Here is a 20094-nt window from a genome sequence, read left to right as displayed (position 1 = left end):
TTTTAAAATTTAAGTACAGTTAGTGTCGTTATAATTGTTTTCAGTATACTTCACGAAGGATCAAGATTGTTTAATCCATCATTGTAGTGCGAGCGAGCGGGAAAACGTGGTAGAAGGGATCGGCATACTAAGCTCGCACAGCCCGCCGCAGCGCGTAAAATACCTAAACTCGCTCAACGCCGAAATGTAATAGCGCTCTTAATGCGCTAGCCAGATTACCTATTTTGTCATTGCCATAAGTTTTCTTAGTTAATTAACGCCATAAATATCGCAGATGATGAGCCTTGAATACCACTTTAACTCTGACGATTCGTGAGGTAGTTGCACAGTGGTTTTCTAGTAGAAGAAAAGAAATTTAGTTTGAAATATCTTCTAGTATTTTATATATTTCGTTATTTCCGCATGCATCCCAACTATTAGCCACGCCATAGCCAACCATATAACGATCTCACGAACCGTCTAAGTTGCAGACCTATAAATATATTTATTTACATATTATTTATATTTAAATATTGTTATTAAATAGTTGACTAATATTAGAAAATAAAATATGTATTCAATTCTTTAGGTGAAGAACATACCAACGTAGATAAAGTAAATATTGACAGACCTTACTTCATTTGCATTAAGGTTTGCATTCGTTTAAGAGCGCTATTACATTTCGGGGTTGAGCGAGTTTAGGTATTTTACGCGCTGCGGCGGGCTGTGCGAGCTCAGTATGCCGATCCCTTCTACCACGTTTTCCCTCTCGCTCGCACTACAATGATGGATTAAATAATCTTGATCCTTCGTGAAGCATACTGAAAACAATTATAACGACACTAACTGTACTTAAATCATAAAATCCTAATTATTGTTATTTGGTACGAAAATACGAAATCCAGTGCAAATGTACTTACTTTTGTATTATAAAAGAATTATTTTATACTAGAAAGAAATTATACTCGCTTGTTTACATGTTTCGTCATTACATTTGGTACAGGTACAGGGTAACCGTACCGCTTGGGTAGCGAAACTATTTTAGCTATATGTAGCAGTGTTGGCCGTAATTGTTAATTTTAATTAACCATTGATCAATTGCATTAACCATTAGTTCCGCCATTAACCAATTGCATTACGCACCAATTGCATTAAAGTTAATTCGAATTAAATTTTTGAGACATGAACATGGTTTGTTTGCTAAATTATATCCCAAAAAGATAATTTTCACTGAAAATGATAAAAACTGTCAATCTGTCAAACTTGACTGATATGTCAAACAACACTAAACTATGTCACTTAGTACCAAACTTTAACAAAACGTTAATTTTCACAAAAAATTACGAAAACTGCCAAACTGTCAGTTTTGACAGTTTTGACAGATGTGTCAAACTACATTTTCCATCCCATGACTAATGATGAAGGTCCTATCAAAATCGGACAAGCCGTTTCGTTTTGGGATCCAAAACTGTCAAAATGTCACAAACTGTCAATTTTGACAGATAGTATAAATCTACACTTAACAATGTCACTGGGTGCTAAATTCTATCCCAAAAAGATAATTTTCACTGAAAATGACAAAAACTGTCAATCTGTCAAATTTGACTGATATGTCAAACAACACTAAACTATGTCACTTAGTACCAAACTTTAACAAAACATGTTAATTTTCACTAAAAATGACAAAACCTGTCAATTTTGACAGTTTTGACAGATGTGTCAAACTACATTTTCCATCCCATAACTAATGTTGAAGGTCCTATCAAAATCGGACAAACCGTTTCGATTTGGGATCCAAAAATGTCAAACTGTCACAAAATGTCAATTTTGACAGATTGTATAAATCTACACTTGACAATGTGACTTGGTGCTAAATTATATCCCAAAAAGATAATTTTCACTGAAAATGACAGTCATTCTGTCAAATTTGACTGATATGTCAAACAACACTAAACTATGTCACTTAGTACCAAACTTTAACAAAACATGTTAATTTTCACTAAAAATGACAAAAACTGTCAAACAGTCAGTTTTGACAGATGTGTCAAACTACATTTTCCATCCCATGACTAATGTTGAAGGTCCTATCAAAATCGGACAAACCGTTTCGATTTGGGATCCAAAAATGTCAACATGTCGCAAAATGACAATTTTGACAGATTGTATAAATTTACACTTAACAATGTCACTTGGTGCTAAATTATATCCCAAAAAGATAACTTTCACTGAAAATGACAAAAACTGTCAATCTGTCAAATTTGACTGATATGTCAAACAACACTAAACTATGTCACTTAGTACGAAACTTTAACAAACCATGTAAATTTTCACTAAAAATGACAAAACTGTCAAACTGTCAATTTCGACAGTTTTGACAGATGTGTCAAACTACATTTACCATCCCATGACTAATGTTGAAGGTCCTATCAAAATTGGACAAGCCGTTTCGATCTGGGATCCAAAATTGTCAAAAATGTCAATTTTGACAGATAGTATAAATCTACACTTAACAATGTTACTTGGTGCTAAATTCTATCCCAAAAAGATAATTTTCCCTGAAAATGACAAAAAAACTGTCAATCTGTCAAATTTGACTGATATGTCAACCAAACCTTAGTTCCACTAGGTACTGCCAGGGTTCAGCATCAGCTCTATCATGGGTACTGCTCTCCTAAGTGCTCATCAAGAAGAGTCGGATGACTAAAACAGCGTGTGCCTATGTTGCACCAAACCTTAGATCCACTAGGTACTGCCAGGGTTTAGCATCAGCTCTATCATGGGTACTGCTCTCCTAAGTGCTCATCAAGACGAGTCGGATGACTAAAACAGCGTGTGCCTATGTTGCACCAATCCTAAGTTCCACTAGGTACTGCCAGGGTTCAGCATCAGCTCTATCATGGGTACTGCTCTCCTAAGTGCTCATCAAGACGAGTCGAATGATCAAAACAGTGTGCGCCTATGTTGCACCAAACCTAAGTTCCAGTAGGTACTGCCAGGGTTCATAAGGAGGATGAGTAATACATAGTCAAAACTTATACAATTTCAGTCTTAGTTATATCGGAGCATCATTTATAATGGCGTAAACGCCATCGACAATAAGGTCCCTTTTTATAGGAAATACCACATTTTATTCTGTTTTTAGTATTTGTTGTTATAGCGGCAACAGAAATACATCTGAGAAACTTTCAACTGTCTAGCTATCACGGTTCATGATATACAGCCTGGTGACAGACGGACAGACAGACAGACAGACAGCGGAGTCCTAGTAGTAGGGTCCCGTTTTTACCCTTTGGGTACGGAACCCTAAAAACAGAATAAAATAGATATTTAAGTGGTGCTCCCATACAACAAACGTGATTTATTTACCTTTTTGTGCGTAGTACGGAACCCTTTGTGCGCGAGTCCGACTCGCACTTGGCTGTTTTTTTTTAATTTACTACCTATAAAATGTCAGGTAATTTCAAATATTTTTATTGTTGTTCGGAAGTTTGTTATGTTACTATACTATATTATAATACTATAACAACAAATACAGTACTCGGATCAAAGTTTCTCAATCGCGGTTTACACGCACACAGTATAGCGTTTTACACGGCGCCTGCCGCACACAACGATAAAAAACCTCGTTGTCGCCGTCGAAAACGTGCGGAGCCGACCGACACAGGTCCGACCTCTTCAAGCTCTGCCGCGGTACTGAGATCTGAGATCGCCAGCGCGCGTCATCGGCAATATAGAGTAGTTTTCAAAAAATTGCCAAAAAATTAAAGTAGAATTTGATAAACACAAATGTATACCAACAGTATAAGCAAACGTTGTAGATTGCTCGTGTATAAAAATGACTTCGATACTAAGTAGATTTTCGTAGGAATTTACACTTGTTTCGAAGAGAAAATTCAATTCGTTTAACATTGATTTTCTCTTTCTTAAAAGCATGTAGGAAGAATATCGTTCGATATTCCTAAAGTACAGGATATTAGTAATACAAAATGTCCAACTTTAGCAGAGTAAACTTCTCAAAATTTACAAATAAGAGCTCACAATTCAGTGCTTCACGCGGTTTTTCGTAAACGACCATCAGAAAAAAAATCATTACTAATTTAATTAGTCCTTTTTCTAAAATGTACAACGATATTCCTAAAGATAAGAAGGCGCTCTTACTGGAACAAGTACTCTTTATTTCTAATAATGAGCGTAAAATCTTAAATGTTGTCGGGAATATCATCAATTTTACATTATTTCGACTTTTCTTGTAAGAACGCTCTTAAGTTCTTATTGTGTTTGGGTATAAAAATACCCGTCATAAACGCAACCCAGTCTGCTTCATACGCAACCCAATAAAAAACTTTGAATTGGATGTATGTAAGCGATTTCAAAAATAAAACTTGATGTAAAATGTTTATTCATTAGTTAAATGTTAATTTTAGGCAAATATTTTTATTATAATGTGCAATGCAGAAATATATATTTATTTTACCAAAATGTGATATTGTTTGGTAATATTTGTAATAAAAATAATATGATCTAATAAACTTTTATTTTCATAGCCTTATGTTATGTTACTTGACATAATATTAGGGAAGTATATTTATATTTACACTACACTACTGAGATTATTATTTTGTATTATTGTGAGGGAATGTTTTGGCGCATATAGGGTATTTGACTACTAGTAAAATCAGTTTCTTTTTTCGAACTGTCAAAACGGTTTGCTACTATGGAATTTATATGAAATCCGAGCATATATTGTCACGATCAAATTATTACCTACTCTTTATAGTTTTATACGGGTTTTAAAATAGAAATTCTGTCTAAAAATAACTGCTGTCTACGTTTCTCTGTTAATCTTCTGGTGCTTTATTTCCTGCATGGTGTAAAATAATTTATTTTAAATACAATCAAATGCCCTATTATTAGCTTTGACTCGGAGCCAGATACTCAAAGATCTTCACGTTTCTTTTTTTCTCTTGGTTCGCAATCACAGTCAAAAGTCGGTTGAGGTACTTCCGTCATTTCTTTACGAACATTCACTTTGTTCGTCATCCTCTTGCTCCATTCCTGTAACAAGTGAACATCATTTGTCTATGTGTCCTTTTTATGTGCGCAACAGCGACATCTATCGCCGTTTACGAAGCCACAACTAAAGCTAAAGAATCCAAACCAGCTTTTACCTGGAACAGCACCGCATGATAGCAAAAAATATGTTGAGGAAGCAGATGATCGTTGACAAATTTCCTTCCGTTCCTCGCTATCTTCAGCGCATCCTCGTCGTGCGCGCGCGCCCACCGCACTCTCTGTGCCAAGTCCGATAGATCACGTGACACCGGCACGAAGTGCTCCCACGGGACGAGCTGCCCATAGAAGTGCTCGTAGTAGGGTGACGTTTGCTTCAACACCGTGCCACCGCCCGCGATCAGGTACGGCAGTCGGTATGATGCTACGGTGCCGTCGATGTTGATTTGGTATTTATACTGAAAGTAACAAGTAATTTAAGGTAGATTCTTTTGTAGAAAACGGAATGGCCTAGTGTTTCAAAAATCAAAGTATTGTAGGTGTGATTTTGATAGCCGAAATAGAAAGCGCGTTTTGTGTAGCATCAGATTTTAACACTTGACAAAAGGGGGTATTACTGCAATGTTCTGCCACCAGAGTGCAGCAGTAGCCCGTTTAGTAAACCATAGAGTAACTTATACATACTGTTCCTTTAACAACTTTTTGACAAGTTTTCAGAGATAATAAAATATGACATTGATGCACCAAGGCGATTTGTTTACAGAGGACCTACCGGGAAACGCGAATCCAAAATTGCGCTATCTGCCTCTTTATCGCTCGAATATGCAAAAGTGATAACGAAATTTCGGGTAAGCCGCATTCGAGGGAAGCCAGTGCTGTCAAACTGGTTTAACTTGGCAGATATTCTGAATCATCAATTTATTAAAATGCAAGCAATACATTAACTTCAAATTTTCGATTTTCTTGTTTTGTGATAGACCCTCAGATTGTGGAAGTGGCGCCTCCTGCGCAGAGTTTCGCGTAATATTCCCTATTTAGTTACCGCATAGCGTAATAATGTATGAGGGTCGTATAGTGCCATCTAGTTCAGGCAGCAAAAATACGCCTAAAATATTTTAAGTTTGACTTTATTCCATTGTGTATGCTTTTGTGTTACTATCTTACTATGTAGGTAGGTATATAAATCATTCAACTTTTATAAGGCAGAGGGAATATATTTCCCGCAATGATTTTAAACTGTTTCAAAGTGATAAGGTTCAATTTTGTTTGCCCGTTAAAGGGTAAACTCTTAGATTTAGACATTTGTGATATTACACATGAAGCATAAGGACCTTCTCTTCTGATGGAAAGCCACTTTTTTCATTATACTCGACGTTACTTACATCAAAGAACTTAAAAAAAGAAATATGCGGCGACTTCGGCCCATATTGTTCTTGTTTATCCAAGAAAAAGAAGAAGTTAGTAAGAGACACGTTGAAGAGGTCTGGGTTGGCGCGAGCGACGTCGACCAGCTGCAGGCGCTCGGCGCGCGAGTCGCGGCCGCGCCACAACGCGCGCGGCTCGCGGCCCTCCCACGGCTTCTCGATGTTGCCTTGCACTGATAGAATGTCGAGGGTTACTCTGAAAAAACGAACGTTACATTATAAGGGAAGAACATTTATCAAGAATACGTCCGCCACACAAGTATTTTTTTACACAACTAGCTTGTTCTAAATGACGGACTACAAATACTACAATAAGGATATGCTGCGATAACGGCAAAAGTCGCTACGGGCTAAAATACGCTCTGAAGTCCCAGTGATTTAAAATTGCCAGCCAAAAAACGACCTTGATATTCTTAATTTATTTACAATTCAAATTTGGTTGTCATTTAGACTCAAGGGGGTTATTATTATGCATGGTAATAAAACATTTACTATACCTTCCCATATTCTCTAAGGTAGATTCAGTCAAGTCATATGTAGGCATTACAATATCCATTGTATCATCACTACCACACCATGAGAAAACTGGCAACAATTCCGCGTTCTTACGAATCAGAGGCCAGTCTCCCAAGTTAATCACCAACTCCATGTCAGGCAACCTTACTTTCCTTGATAAAGACAAAAGAATGTTATCTGAAAACATATTGAACCCCACATGCTTTCCATAGCAATCCCGATAAATATTATTATTTTTAATTACATAGTGGCAAAAACTTGTGGTATCCGGTTTGTGGTATTTTTCTACAATCTTTGGTACTTTCACTCCCATATCAACATTTATAAAGGGTTTTAGATCTTGGTTGATTTTGCTGAAAGACTTAGAGCAACCATATTTTTCTAGCCATACATTAATGTCCTGTTCAGGGCAGTCACACTGATCTGGTTGAATAGGACCTGAAAAAATATATAGATATTACTTGTATGAATGAATAATATGCTGCAGCAAAAGCAAATGCTTTTGCATTCACTTGGCAGGTCAACCTAAGCTGATCTATGGATTTATTTTATGGTATGCATCAGACTACTGGCTCATTATACATATTTAACAATAAGTATAGATCATGAGTAGCACCAATCACCTGCAAAATGGTAAGGGGATCCAGTGATATGTTTACTTTTATAATAAACACTTATTGATATATCCTGGCAAGTCTCATATACTTTGTATCTAATTATAAAAGTTCCATCTTTTCTGTCCAATTTATTTACCCAAACACGGCAATCTCTATGTTTCATAGAGCTACCATTTATTTCTACTGCTAAGTCATTTGCTAGGTTTGAGGTATACCTGAAATAAAACAAGTAATTATATTTATTCATTGCCAAACTGAGCAAAAGGCAGCAGCAGGGAAACTTGTCAGTCGTCAGGGGGCGCAAATTTGGTGACTGCCCAGTGCCCCGGACGCCATATCCTCTTAGCTACGCCCCTGTTTGTACCAGCTATCTTTAGGCAATATGCCCCAGGTGGCAATGCAATATTTTAAATTTTCACACCATGTGGCTTGTGTCCAAGCTAAAGCACAAAAAGTACTTTGTAAAGTTGTCCAAGATCACAGCGCATCCGCCATGTTTTTCAAATGGCGGGTGCCACATATGCCGCTGTCGGAGACCAGCCTGCTCCCAGCATCGTGCCACCCGAGGGGATATACAGTATGCAACAAATATTGTGCACTATAAATGGTACTATGGAAGGAGGTTCAGGACTAGGGAATGCTCCTGACACTGAATTTGTGTGGCAAGAAACAGGATTGATATTTTATAGAAAATCAGTATTGGGAGCACACACTAATATTGCATCAATAGTGTTAATATTTATGCAAATTTGGGTTGATATAGGCCATATTTATCGGCCGCACTGAAGAGGCTGATGCCCAACATCGGGGGGCCGGAGGTTGCGAGCCGCCGTCTGTATATGGGGGTGGTGCGATCGATGGCCCTGTACGGGGCGCCGATCTGGGCGGTGACTCTGGTGGCCCGAAATGTCGCCCTGCTGAGGAAGGCTCAGAGGGCGATGGCCATCAGCGTCGTACGCGGGTACCGCACCACCTCATATGATGCGGCGTGCCTATTAGCGGGAACGCCTCCTTGGGATCTGGAGGCGGAGGCCCAAGCGGCCCTGTACGAGTGGCGCAGGGACCTCCGGCTCCAGGAGTACCATCCTGCGCCCAGGGAAGTAGAGGCGCAGAGGCTCCTCGTCCGGCAGTCCATCGTCCTCCAATGGGAGGAAGAACTAGCTGGGCGCGAGGGAGGACACAGGACTGTCGAGGCGGTCCGGCCGGTCCTACAAGACTGGCTGGAAAGAGAGCGGGGCTCGCTAACCTTCCGGTTGGTGCAGGTGCTCACGGGTCATGGCTGCTTCGGGAGCTACCTGCACCGGTTCGCAAGACGGGAGGTGACGGCCGAGTGTCACCAGTGCAGCTGCGGCGAGGACACGGCGCAGCATACCCTGGAGGAATGCCCAGCCTGGGCGGGGCAGCGCCGTGACCTCATGGCAGTGGTGGGGGACGACCTCTCCTTGCCGGCCGTAGTTAAGGCTATGGTCGCCGACGAGAGGTCGTGGAAAGCGGTCCTCTCCTTCTGCGAGGATGTAATGTCGCAGAAGGAGGCAGCGGAGAGGGAACGGGAGGCCGACCCAGCCTCGCACCCGATCCGCCGCAAGCGCGCAGGGGCTCGGAGGAGGGCGTATGCCCATCTCCTCCCCCCTACCTAGCGAGGTCTGGGCAGCGGCGCGGGGGCGTCGCTGCCCATTACATAGGCCTCGCAGAGAAGGCGCGCGTGGTGTGCCCACGCGCCTTCTGAGGAGGCAGGGCTAGAAGTTACTCCCTAGCCCCCCCCCCCCCAGAGAAGGGCCCGCTGCATGTGGTAGTGGCGGGCGGCGCCGGCGTGGTCACGGTTGCGTACTTAAGAGAACCCGTGGCCACGCCCCATTGGCGGCGCGCAGGCATACCGTTGGTTTTTTAGTGGGTAGTGGCGCCTTTTGCCGAGTCCCACATAACCCGCACTTTCTCCCCCGAGGGTGTGGGTATGCATAAAGCATTTTTCCAACGAAAAAAAAAAAAAAAAAAAAAAGGCCAGTGACCAAGCTCAACTTTTGATATGATAAAAGCAGGCCTGTACCTAAATATAATAGTGGCATACCAAACTACAAAGTTCTCATAAGTTCATTGAACTTTTGGCTCCAATTCTTCAAACCCTAATTTTTTTCAGCAAGATACAATTTAAATATTAGAATTATTATAAGAATTACAATTACTATTTTTACTTACGATTGTTCTGTAACAAATGTGATATTAACGAAAAAGTATCTAGCCGGCATCACGATTTCTTTGGGATTCAAACCCGGCCCATAGATTTTAATTTCATTTTGTGTATAGACCTGAGATAAGGCACAAAACAGTATAACGTAAACACTTAATACCATTGTAACTAATACTTTTACTTATATAATTCACATTTATAATAATTTATATACGAATAACAAAATAAACATGTTTGGGTGTAAATCATGTGTAAATAAAATAAAACTTGATTTGACATTACTAGGGGTATGTTACACACGAACCGAGATAGAAATCAAAAGTTCTGATTTATGGTCAAGCAAATCTTATCAGTAGAAAAAGGCGCGAAATTCAAATTTTCTATGGGAAGATATCCCTTCGCGCCTACATTTTTAAATTTGTCGCTTTTTTCTACTGACAAGATTTGCTTGCCCGAGTATATTTTCATTGCAGACTATTGCACACAGCGCATGTAACTGGGGCCTTAGCCGAGATTCACCAAGGCTATAACCGCGAAAAGAAAATCAAGGACCCTCCACACTCGTGCGCGAATCGCGGCGCGAACAGTGGAGTATATAGTTCGCTAATCAGCGAAATCGACTCCACACTCGCGTTCGCGGCTTCGCGCCGCGTAGTTCGGAGCGACTTTAGTCAGTTATCTGTCAATTCTGTCATTAGTGTCAATCGATCGTCATAACCTATTTTATTAGTGTTTGCGTCTAAGGGGAACAAATATCAAATAAAACTTTAACTTAACTAGGATTATGAAAGGCCTATAATAAGAATTGCCCTTAATATTATTACAATACAACCAAATAATAATTTAAGACGTACGAATATTAAATTGAAATATGGCCAATTCCAATCTTAAACTTCTGTGTAGCACCCTGAGCAAACTAAAGTAAGTAATTCAATAAAAAATGATTATAAATTTAACGTGAACAGCTGTATGTCCATAAATGAGAAATATCTCTTATTTTTTCAGGATAAACTATGTTGCACACCGCCAAATTGGTAACTACAAACCTCCAAGATACCGCCCTCCTTACTGGTATATGCCTAAGGAAAGAGTGGTAAGTATAAGTGTGTCGCTTAACTTCAAACTCGGGTAAATCCATTCGAGTATCTCAGCAAATACCTATTACCATTTCTTAATACCAAAATTGTATAATCTGACATGATGGATTTACCCGAATTTGAAGTTAAGCAACTCAATTAGGATATGAAGGTCTTCTATTTTATACTGCAACCATATTTTCGTCAACAAATCATACTAAAATATCAAGGATGTGTTAAGAAAACCGGCCAAGTGTGAGTCGGACTCGCGTACATTACACAATTTAAACAGTGTATTTTTTATGTGAAATGTGAGTGTAATGTCTTTAAAAAACCCGTAGAGGTCGGATCAAAAACTAAGTAATTAAGTCCGACTCACGCTTGACTGCACATTTCTAATAGGTTTTCCTGTAATCTATAGGTAAAGATCTATGTAGTGTATTTTTTTTTAAATTTTAAACCCAGTAGTTTCGGAGATAAAGGGGGGGAATGGTCATTTTTTGCCTAGTTTCTTAAATAACTTCTAAGCTGTTTGTCCTAAAATTATTTAAAAAATATATTTGAGATCCTCACAATGAGCTCTTTCATTTGATATGTAAGACGATATAGTTAAACCATTTTTTATTTCTTTTCTCATTTACCCAAAAGTGGCTCCTATGCTTAAAATTTATTTTTTTACGTTACATGTCCGTCTTTGGGTTACAAACTTACATAGGCGTACGAAATTTCAACTTAATTGGTCCAGTAGTTTCGGAGAAAATAGGCTGTGACAGATGGACAGACAGACAGACAGACGCACGAGTGATCCTATAAGGGTTCCGTTTTTTCCTTTTGGGGTACGGAACCCTAAAAATGAGGATAGGATAAAACTGCAATGACAAGACATGTTAATCTTCTTAAATATGAGAGAGGAAATTATATTATTTGTGGCTTCTACACGAAACAAGCTGTTCCGAAAGGCCCCTGCTGTGATAGCCTGTCCAGACTTGCCTGCCTATCACAATTCTGGTTTTTCTATAATTTTTAGGGTTCCATAGCCAAAGGGTAAAAACAGGACCCTATTACTAAGACTCCACTGTCGTCACCAGGTTGTATCTCATGAACCGTGATAGCTAGACAGTTGAAATTTTCACAGATGATGTATTTCTGTTGCCGCTATAACAACAAATACTAAAAACAGAATAAAACAAATATTTAAATGGGGCTCTCATACAACAAACGTGATTTTTTTTGCAGTTTTTTTCCGTAATGGTACGGAATCCTTCGTGCGCGAGTCCGACTCACACTTGGCCGGTTTTTTTTGTTGTTATTATACATAACAACGTTTATTTTCAAACAAACGTTTGAGAATAAAGTGTAATTACCAAAATTACTTACAGATGAGTGAAGATATGCTTACCCAAGAAAATAAACAGTTCCTTGAAGAAATTCGTCAGGATAAACTACAAGCTCAAGCAACTTTAGAGTCACCTTTGTTGAATAGTGAGTTTGTGCCTAGTGCTCCTTGGGACCCGTACACCAGGCGTGCGGGACTTATCGCACGCAAAATTGGCAACTACCCTCTCTGGACAAAGGATGGAAAGAAACTGCAAACTACTCTTGTACAGGTAACAGGAAAACTTTATTTGGGGGATTCAAAAGTAAACAACATGCATTTCACCTTTATTAAATAGTTTTTTCTTATTCTTTCTTCCATTTCTGTATGTGATAATGTTGTTTTCAACCCTTTACTATATTATCCATTAGCATTTAATAACAGAGAAAAAAAAGGTTTAAATAAAAAAAAACATGATACTTATAATAACACCCGTTTTTCTTATTCTTACAGGTTGTGGATAACCATGTGATCAAATACATACCTCCAGAAAAATTCAATCCCATGGTCACAAAAAAACCAGTTTGGAAAGAAAAACGAAGACTAGGTAGTCTACTGATTGGTTCAGAGACCATTGATCCTACAACAGTCACAAAGGAATACTGTAGCATGTTTGACAGTGTTGGCATGCTGCCCAAACGGCATCTGTGCCGATTCATGGTTTCTCCACATGCCGCTCTTCCGACTGGAACCCCTTTGACAGCAACCCATTTCAGAGTTGGGGATTATGTGGATGTTAGGGCTAAAACGTAAGTATTATTTATAATTGATTTGGTATTTGATGGCATGCTTTTTTATACCAAATTTTTCATTGGGCATGTTTGAAGGTAGCTTGTAAATTGTACAATAAGCAAGTCTCCTTTTGATAAAAGGACGAAAAAATACTAGTATTACAAGTTTAATGCTTATGTGAAACAAGACAGGGTACATAGTACAGTATTATTTATACTATGGCAATTCATTTTCCAGTATTGACAGAGGTTTCCAAGGTGTTATGAAGCGGTGGGGATTCAAAGGTATGCCTGCATCACACGGTGTAACGAAGACCCACAGAAGACCTGGAAACATTGGAGCTGGTGGAGAGAAGGCGAGAGTATGGCCAGGAACCAAGATGCCGGGACATATGGGCAACAGGTACCTACTGAGGGTTCATCCATTAATTACGTCACACGAATTTCGAGGTTTTTTTACCCCTCCCCCCTCCTTGTCACACGTGGTCACATTTGGCAAACCCCTCCCCCCTGGTGTGACGTCACATTTTTTCAATGAAATCGGCAAATCGAATTAAGTATTATTAATATTTTATCAAAATCAAAATATTTTTGACAAAAGAAATATAAGTAAAAATTTCTTTGACACCCGATAATAAGAACGATTTATCATAGTAAAACCCTATTATTTAACTGTACAGTGAATACAATAAAATTCAAACAATGTTTGAAAACAATAGTACATTTCGATGCTAGTGCGGAAAGTATGTCATTACTCCACGAGTACTAGGCGAGTGGCAAGACTCGGGACGAGTGAAGAATGACATTTCTGCACGTGTATCGAACAACGTTTTTTATTACAGTTGCGAAAAAATAAGAAAAGCAACAAGTAAGGAATGGAATTCGAAACTTTTATATTATTAATTCTGTGACATCATTGACATTATGAAGAAGTGTTTTTCTAGCTTTTATTCGACTAGAATTGATTTTGTTATTATTATTGAACCCACTTCAATGAGTTTTTTTTTCAAATGCATGTTCTATAAGACAGAAACAATTGTAAATATTAAAACATTGTACTATTATTACCTAAATATCGTTATTTATGATTATTTGTGTATCGTATATTTATAAAAACAATATCGAATGTTGCCTTTGGAAACTTAAAACATTCTTGCAGTAAGAAAATACGCCTCTTCTTTGACAGGCGTTCCGTTCCATTCAGACAACTTATTAAGAACGGTTTTTCAACATTAAAAAATAAATGTGTTATAATACTTATAATGATGAAGAGGTAAGTAATAAAATATGAAATATGGATATTTTACGTATTCTTACATTAACAGTAGGTTTTTATGTTGATTACGACGTTTAAATGAAACTAATATTAACACTCATCAATAAGTAGTCATGAATTGGAACAAGTAAAAATTTAAAAAAATTGGAAAAGTAAAAAGCACTAGTTCGCGAAAACCAACTTTTCGCACGCTAAACTGCCACGAAAAGTAGCACTTTTTGAGCAACTGTATTAAAAAAGAAGTTAAAGTGACGTCACGTTCATTTTTAGTTAGTTTTAATCCTGACGAAAGGTGGTCGAAAGCTGGCAGTAAATTTACTGCGACTAAAAAATTTACTATGACAATAACCCTCTATACTCTATTCTCTTTAGCCCTAAGAAAGAGCGTCGCGACATCTACCCTAACGATACTACACTTCTTAACGGTATCGACGTCCCAAATGATATTATTTATTATTCATATTATTTCTCTAATACTTGTGGGTATTATTTATCTTCTACATTACAATATTTGTTTTAGTTGGAGAATTCTACGGGGCGTAAAAATCCTTCGCATCAACACGAAACAAAATGTTCTCTGGATGCTGGGAGTGGGTATCCCCGGTGAAACGGGCGCGATGTGCTACGTGTTCGACACGATCCTCCCTCTCCGAAAACACAAGACCCCGCCGCCGTTCCCCACACACCTGCCTACCGACGATCTTCCACTAGAATACTATGATGAATCGATCCATTCGTTTGATGAACCCACCATTACTTTTGAAGAGGACTAGTGAATAAGCATGTATTTTTTAGATGAATGAAAATTTTAGTATTTGATTGGTTGTTTTAAATATAACGGCATTTAAAATATGACTTCACATTCAGCATCCTCTCAAGGCGGCTGTATTGTTTTTTTAGGGTTCCGTACCCAAAGGGTAAAAACGGGACCCTATTACTAAGACTCCACTGTCTGTCACCAGGCTGTATCTCATCAACCGCGATAGCTAGACAGTTGAAATTTTCACAGATGATGTATTTCTGTTGCCGCTATAACAACAAATACTAAAAAGTACGGAACCCTCGGTGGGCTAGTCCGACTCGCACTTGTTAATCTTTAATACAACAAGTGTAAACAGGTTGTTAACGTCAAGAGGAATCTATTGATACGTCCTTTGAAGAAATCAAACATCAGTACTGAAACCCGTTACCCTGTACTTTCTAGTAAAATGTTGATATTGGGGTAGATCATGTACAAATGTATGGACATAAGTGGAATTCCTATTCATCAAAGTTTCATAACAAGAGAATGCCCCCTGGAAAAGTAAAAACGCTCAATCTGGATTCAGCAAGTATTTTCTACAAGATTAAATTTTTCGGCAAAGGTATGTAAGACTTTTTTGTGTAGAATTTCATAATCTTTAATGTTGCCTTAATAGTTATTTGTTATACAAGGGTGCAAAGTTGTATTTTACCCGTTAGTGTGGAATTGAAACACGAGAAGTAAAATACATTTGCACCCGTGTGTAACACAAAACTTTTCCCCTCACTATAGCGAGGAAAGTGCAACATCCACAGGCGTTAGATTATCTTCATCACTGGAATTACATTTTTTTACGATAATACAATATTATAAAAACAAAAAAAAATAGTTTATTTACCAAAAAATTATACATTGTTTTATTAACCTATGATCTCCACACTAGGCTAGGCCTGTCTTGTGGAGTCAGTTGAGACAATTCCAATTTTTAATTAACATCTTCCTACGCTGAAGTTTTGACATTATGCTAATACTAGGTGATACATATAGCTTAAAGTATTATATAAAAATAAAAACTTAAAAACATTATAACAGAAAACTCTGGAATGGAAGTTGCGTATATTTACGTGTCGGAGTCGGTGAGAAAATTTTTGTTGACAATTTTGACATTTCTGGCGATGCGTTTTGAAATTGCATCGACTCAACTTGTGCGTTCAGAATTACATTCAAAATCATTTAAAAAAACAAATGTTTCTTATGGAATTTAAGGTAATTAAATAAAGCTAAATTTGGTATTTTTTATTAAATTCTCAAACCATTTATTTATGATAATTAATATCGAACGAACCATTATTATGAGCGTTTTACGTTTTGTTATCTGTCAGCAAAAGCTTCTTAAACACGCTCCACCCAAGGTCAAATTACTTTCGCCACTAGTGGATAAAGTGCGTTTTTCCCCGCTTGTTTTAAAGGATAAAAGACGGCTTTCCGAGCTAGTGAGGGGAAAACCATATTTCCATAGAATACGTAAATTCAGAGTAAAATGTGAATTTTTCTAGGAAGGCACACATTTGCCAAGATGGCTGCGGTTCCTCGAGGTCCCCAATGTCAAATGGTGTGGACATGAAAAAAGGACCTTTAATTTTCGACGCCATGTCAAACACAAAAGCAGTCATCCAGACGCCACGTCACCGAAGTGTCAAAACTGAAATTGAACTTTATGCATATGCGTAGGTCCACAGACCTAAAATTTATGCTTGTGCGTAGGTCTAAATGTTGCTCTGACTGTGGTCTATGACCGATTAATCGGTCTTTGGCGTTGAACCTCCGGTGCGTATATATATCGGTCATTGGCGTCCAAAAGGTTAACATATATACCAATTTTCATCACTCTCCAAGAGATTTCGCAGCTTGTCCTATTCCGATTGTGCTTTTTATGGTTGTATTAATATCGTCACTTTTTGAGCCTGAAGTGTAGGTAGATGGTAGAGTAGAGAAGAAGACCACTAGGAGACATATTACCTTTGACTGTGACAAGTCAAGTGATTTCGCTTGACGTTGACATATCTGGCGAGTTAGCGACATCAAGCGCAGTCGTGCGGTATTTTGTCCCCTAGCTAGTGTATCCCTCCCTGGCTTTACGATCGCCGATTAGATAATGGAATAAAAATAGGAATTAAATAAAAACTAAGATATACAAATTTTATTTTATTGAATGTCAAGATTTCAGATTTCATTGAAAAACTCATAATTACCAATAATTTCATTCGATTAAAACAAATATCTATATAAATTGATTCAAAAAACTTATACTATTCACAACTACTGTTGGGTGGGCGGTTGAAAACCGTAACCGGGATACGGTTGCGGGGCGCCGGGCGGTGGCGCGCCCGGGGCCGGCGCGCGGGCGTAGGGCGGGTACGGGGACGGCGGGTACTGCGCGGGCGGGTAGCCCTGCTGGTACGCGTGCGGCGGGTACGCTCCGCTAGCTGGGGGGTAGTTTTGCGGATTCTGAGGGTACGACCCTTGCGCGGGAGGCGCCGTTGACACCGACGGAGCGGGACTGCCGGGTTGCGACGAAGGATTGGAATACGGAGGTTGCGTAGCTGGAGGGTACGGAGATGGTTGACCGGGAGGCGGGTACTGCTGTCCGGGAGGACCACTTGGAGGGGGAGGACCACCCCCTGACGCGACAGTGGAAGGTGGCACATTATTTCCATGAGAACTAGAATTATAGGTAGGTGATTGAGCGGAAGGAGAACCGTACCCTGAGCTGGGTGGGTTCTGTGCTGTGTAACCACTGGGAGGTGGCTGAGGAGATCTGTTTGGTTGCGAGGTGGGAGTTGTGCTATAAGCAGAAGTGGGAGTTGTGTTAGGGAATGGCTGAGACTGGTAAGGTTGGGGTTGGGATGGAGTTGAATTATAAGTGCTTACTCCCACATTGGGACCTCCATAATTTGGACCAGACTGCGGTGGTGGGTAAGCAGAGTTCCCAGTGTACCCAGGTTGGGCAGGCCCACGCACTGGGTATGGGGAACCAGCCACAGTGGGACTACCTGGTGGAGGAGCATAAGGCTGCTGTACTGTAGATGGTGGATAGCCACCTCCAGGGTGAGTGGAAGGCGGATAGTTACTAGGAGTTGTAGTAATAGGAGGTCCATAAGTTGAGTTAGGAGGATAGCCCTGAGGTTGCTGAGCAGGATTAGGAGGTCCGTACCCCTGACTTGGGGGCCCATAACCACCTTGCGGAGGATAACCAGGTGCACCTTGGTATTGGCCTTGATATTGATTCTGAGGATATGGTCTCTGCCCATAAGACTGGGTTGGCCTAGTTGGTGTAGTTGACACACCAGTTGGTGGTCTGTATGGTTGCTGGGATGGGCCGGGGGACTCTGCTCCACTTGAGGGAGGGCCCTGAGGTGGCACATTGCCTGCTGCCAATTGATGAGGGGGCTGAAAGTATGTTAGAAATGATTAGATATCCAGTAGTTATTGTATTCACAGGATAGGTATAAAATATCTGAAACTCATTGCTATATCTGATGAGTCAAAAATGACTTCATGGTTTGATGTCTTCCTGTTCATGACAATAAGTAAGCAATTGCAATCACCATCATCATCTCAGCCGAAAGACGTCCACTGCTGGACAAAGGTGTCCCCCAAACAGTCATTCGCTGGTCAAGTTTGGGACAATTGCAATAAGTACTCAAATAGAATGGATAAGGAATAGAAAAAAAAGATGACCCCTACCTCTCTTTTTTAAATGCTTACATGCATGTGGTTGTACTAATGACATAAGATGAGCAATGAAAAATAACAGTTAAATGGCTTTATGTTCTACATTACTGATATGCAAGCTTCATAGGCTTTTGCTGATAAAAATGTTGAAGTAGGTAAATCATTAGTAGAATGACGCTAATGATCAGCTAACCTTTTTGTTGTTCTGAATAAAAGCACATTTAGTATCTTCAATAGGTAATGGGGATCACTTTGTTAGGTAGAAAAAGTACTCACCGGCAAAAGGGCCTGAATATTTTGATTAGCATCAGCTACTGATGCCAAATACACAAGATTTCGATGTAAAACTTGCTGGTATTGATGACATTCCATTAGTTGGCCTTTCGCTTGATACTCTTGTATAGTTTGTATTAAATGAGCATTCTCGTCCAACATTTTTTGAATTTGAGCAGGACTAAGCGGAGGGCGATTGCCTCTTGGCGCAAAAGCTACCGACATCTTGTCGGTTTCTAGTTATTTCAATACCCTGAATCACTCTCCAGTGTTTAATTCCACAAATATGTTGAGAATACAATATGAACAACAAGTAGAATCCGCTTCGCTTCGTCTTCCTTCGTACAAAGATAAATGAAAGTAACAGATAAAAAAAAAGGCAATGGGTCAGGATGGTTTGAGACACGAGTTAAAAACGCTCATACAAGCGTTGACAAAAGTGATTCCTATAAAGGGCCCTCCACACTCATGCGCGAATCACGGCGCGAAGCCGCGAACGCGAGTGTGGAGTCTAGTTCGCTATTCAGCGAAATCGACTCCACACTCGCGTTCGCGGCTTCGCGCATGAGTGTGGAGGGCCCTTAAGACGAGGGCCTGACAACTACTATACTATGTCTATAGGCCTGACACTTTGATAGAGAAAGATAGTCTTATTGCGATTCCTATAAGAGGAAAGAGAAAATAGTGCCATGCTTTGATCTTATCACCGACCGGGTTTTTTTTCATGGTCGGGTTATGGCAGCATAGGTAGGAGGCGATGGCGAAATACCGATTATAAGAGTGAAAGAGAAAAAGGCTTATGCTGCCATCATAGACATAGTATAGTAGTTATAGACATGAAACCGAGCGACCAGGGGTAAGAGAAAGACATATTCATGTATTGACAGGTTAATGTATGGCAGCATAATCCTTTTTCTTTCACTTGTATAAATTTCGGTATTTCGCCATCGCCTCCTACCTATGCTGTCATAACCCGACCATGAAAAAAAACCCGGTCGGTGATAAGGACAAAGCATGGCACACTTTCCTCTTATAGGAATCGCAATAAGACTATCTTTCTTTATCAAAGAGTGTCAGGCTGGCTGCCATTCATTGCGTACCAATTGCATACCTGTCGTCAATACATGAATATGTCTTTCTCTTACCCCTGGTCGC

At 39.5% G+C, this 20094-nt stretch overlaps 4 protein-coding genes across 5 annotated transcripts in view; 1 reads left to right on the top strand and 3 right to left on the bottom strand.

The window, feature by feature from the left end:
• The window catches only part of LOC134740699 (uncharacterized), a 92130-nt gene that overhangs the window by 7457 nt on the left and 64579 nt on the right, over positions 1 to 20094 (bottom strand). The window lies entirely within an intron of this gene.
• On the bottom strand, positions 4499 to 9998 carry LOC134740703 (protein O-glucosyltransferase 2-like). Of its 2 annotated transcripts, XM_063673271.1 has the most exons (7): positions 9740 to 9998; positions 7553 to 7761; positions 6911 to 7367; positions 6372 to 6609; positions 5148 to 5447; positions 4894 to 5034; positions 4499 to 4634 (listed from the first exon to the last, which is right to left on the bottom strand). In XM_063673271.1, exons 1-6 carry the CDS (start codon positions 9892 to 9894, stop codon positions 4915 to 4917), a joined length of 1479 nt encoding a protein of 492 aa, XP_063529341.1. In that variant the 5' UTR covers positions 9895 to 9998; the 3' UTR covers positions 4499 to 4634; positions 4894 to 4914. The 2 variants fall into 2 exon arrangements, with proteins under 2 accessions (XP_063529341.1, XP_063529342.1); XM_063673272.1 differs by lacking the exons at positions 4499 to 4634; positions 9740 to 9998 and adding an exon at positions 9591 to 9657 and having other exon boundaries at positions 4674 to 5034.
• LOC134740698 (large ribosomal subunit protein uL3m) lies at positions 10448 to 15009 on the top strand. The gene is made up of 6 exons (XM_063673261.1): positions 10448 to 10652; positions 10737 to 10824; positions 12187 to 12414; positions 12636 to 12931; positions 13152 to 13316; positions 14710 to 15009. The coding sequence occupies exons 1-6, from the start codon at positions 10603 to 10605 to the stop codon at positions 14960 to 14962; spliced, it is 1080 nt and encodes a 359-aa protein (XP_063529331.1). The 5' UTR covers positions 10448 to 10602; the 3' UTR covers positions 14963 to 15009.
• LOC134740704 (basic proline-rich protein-like) lies at positions 17211 to 19288 on the bottom strand. Its single transcript, XM_063673274.1, has 2 exons — positions 18943 to 19288; positions 17211 to 18381 (listed from the first exon to the last, which is right to left on the bottom strand). The coding sequence occupies exons 1-2, from the start codon at positions 19162 to 19164 to the stop codon at positions 17251 to 17253; spliced, it is 1353 nt and encodes a 450-aa protein (XP_063529344.1). The 5' UTR covers positions 19165 to 19288; the 3' UTR covers positions 17211 to 17250.

The sequence above is a fragment of the Cydia strobilella genome, chromosome 4 (assembly GCF_947568885.1).
Source record: "Cydia strobilella chromosome 4, ilCydStro3.1, whole genome shotgun sequence".
Taxonomy (NCBI): Eukaryota; Metazoa; Arthropoda; class Insecta; order Lepidoptera; family Tortricidae; genus Cydia; species Cydia strobilella.
This window is presented reverse-complemented; position numbering and strand designations above follow the sequence as displayed.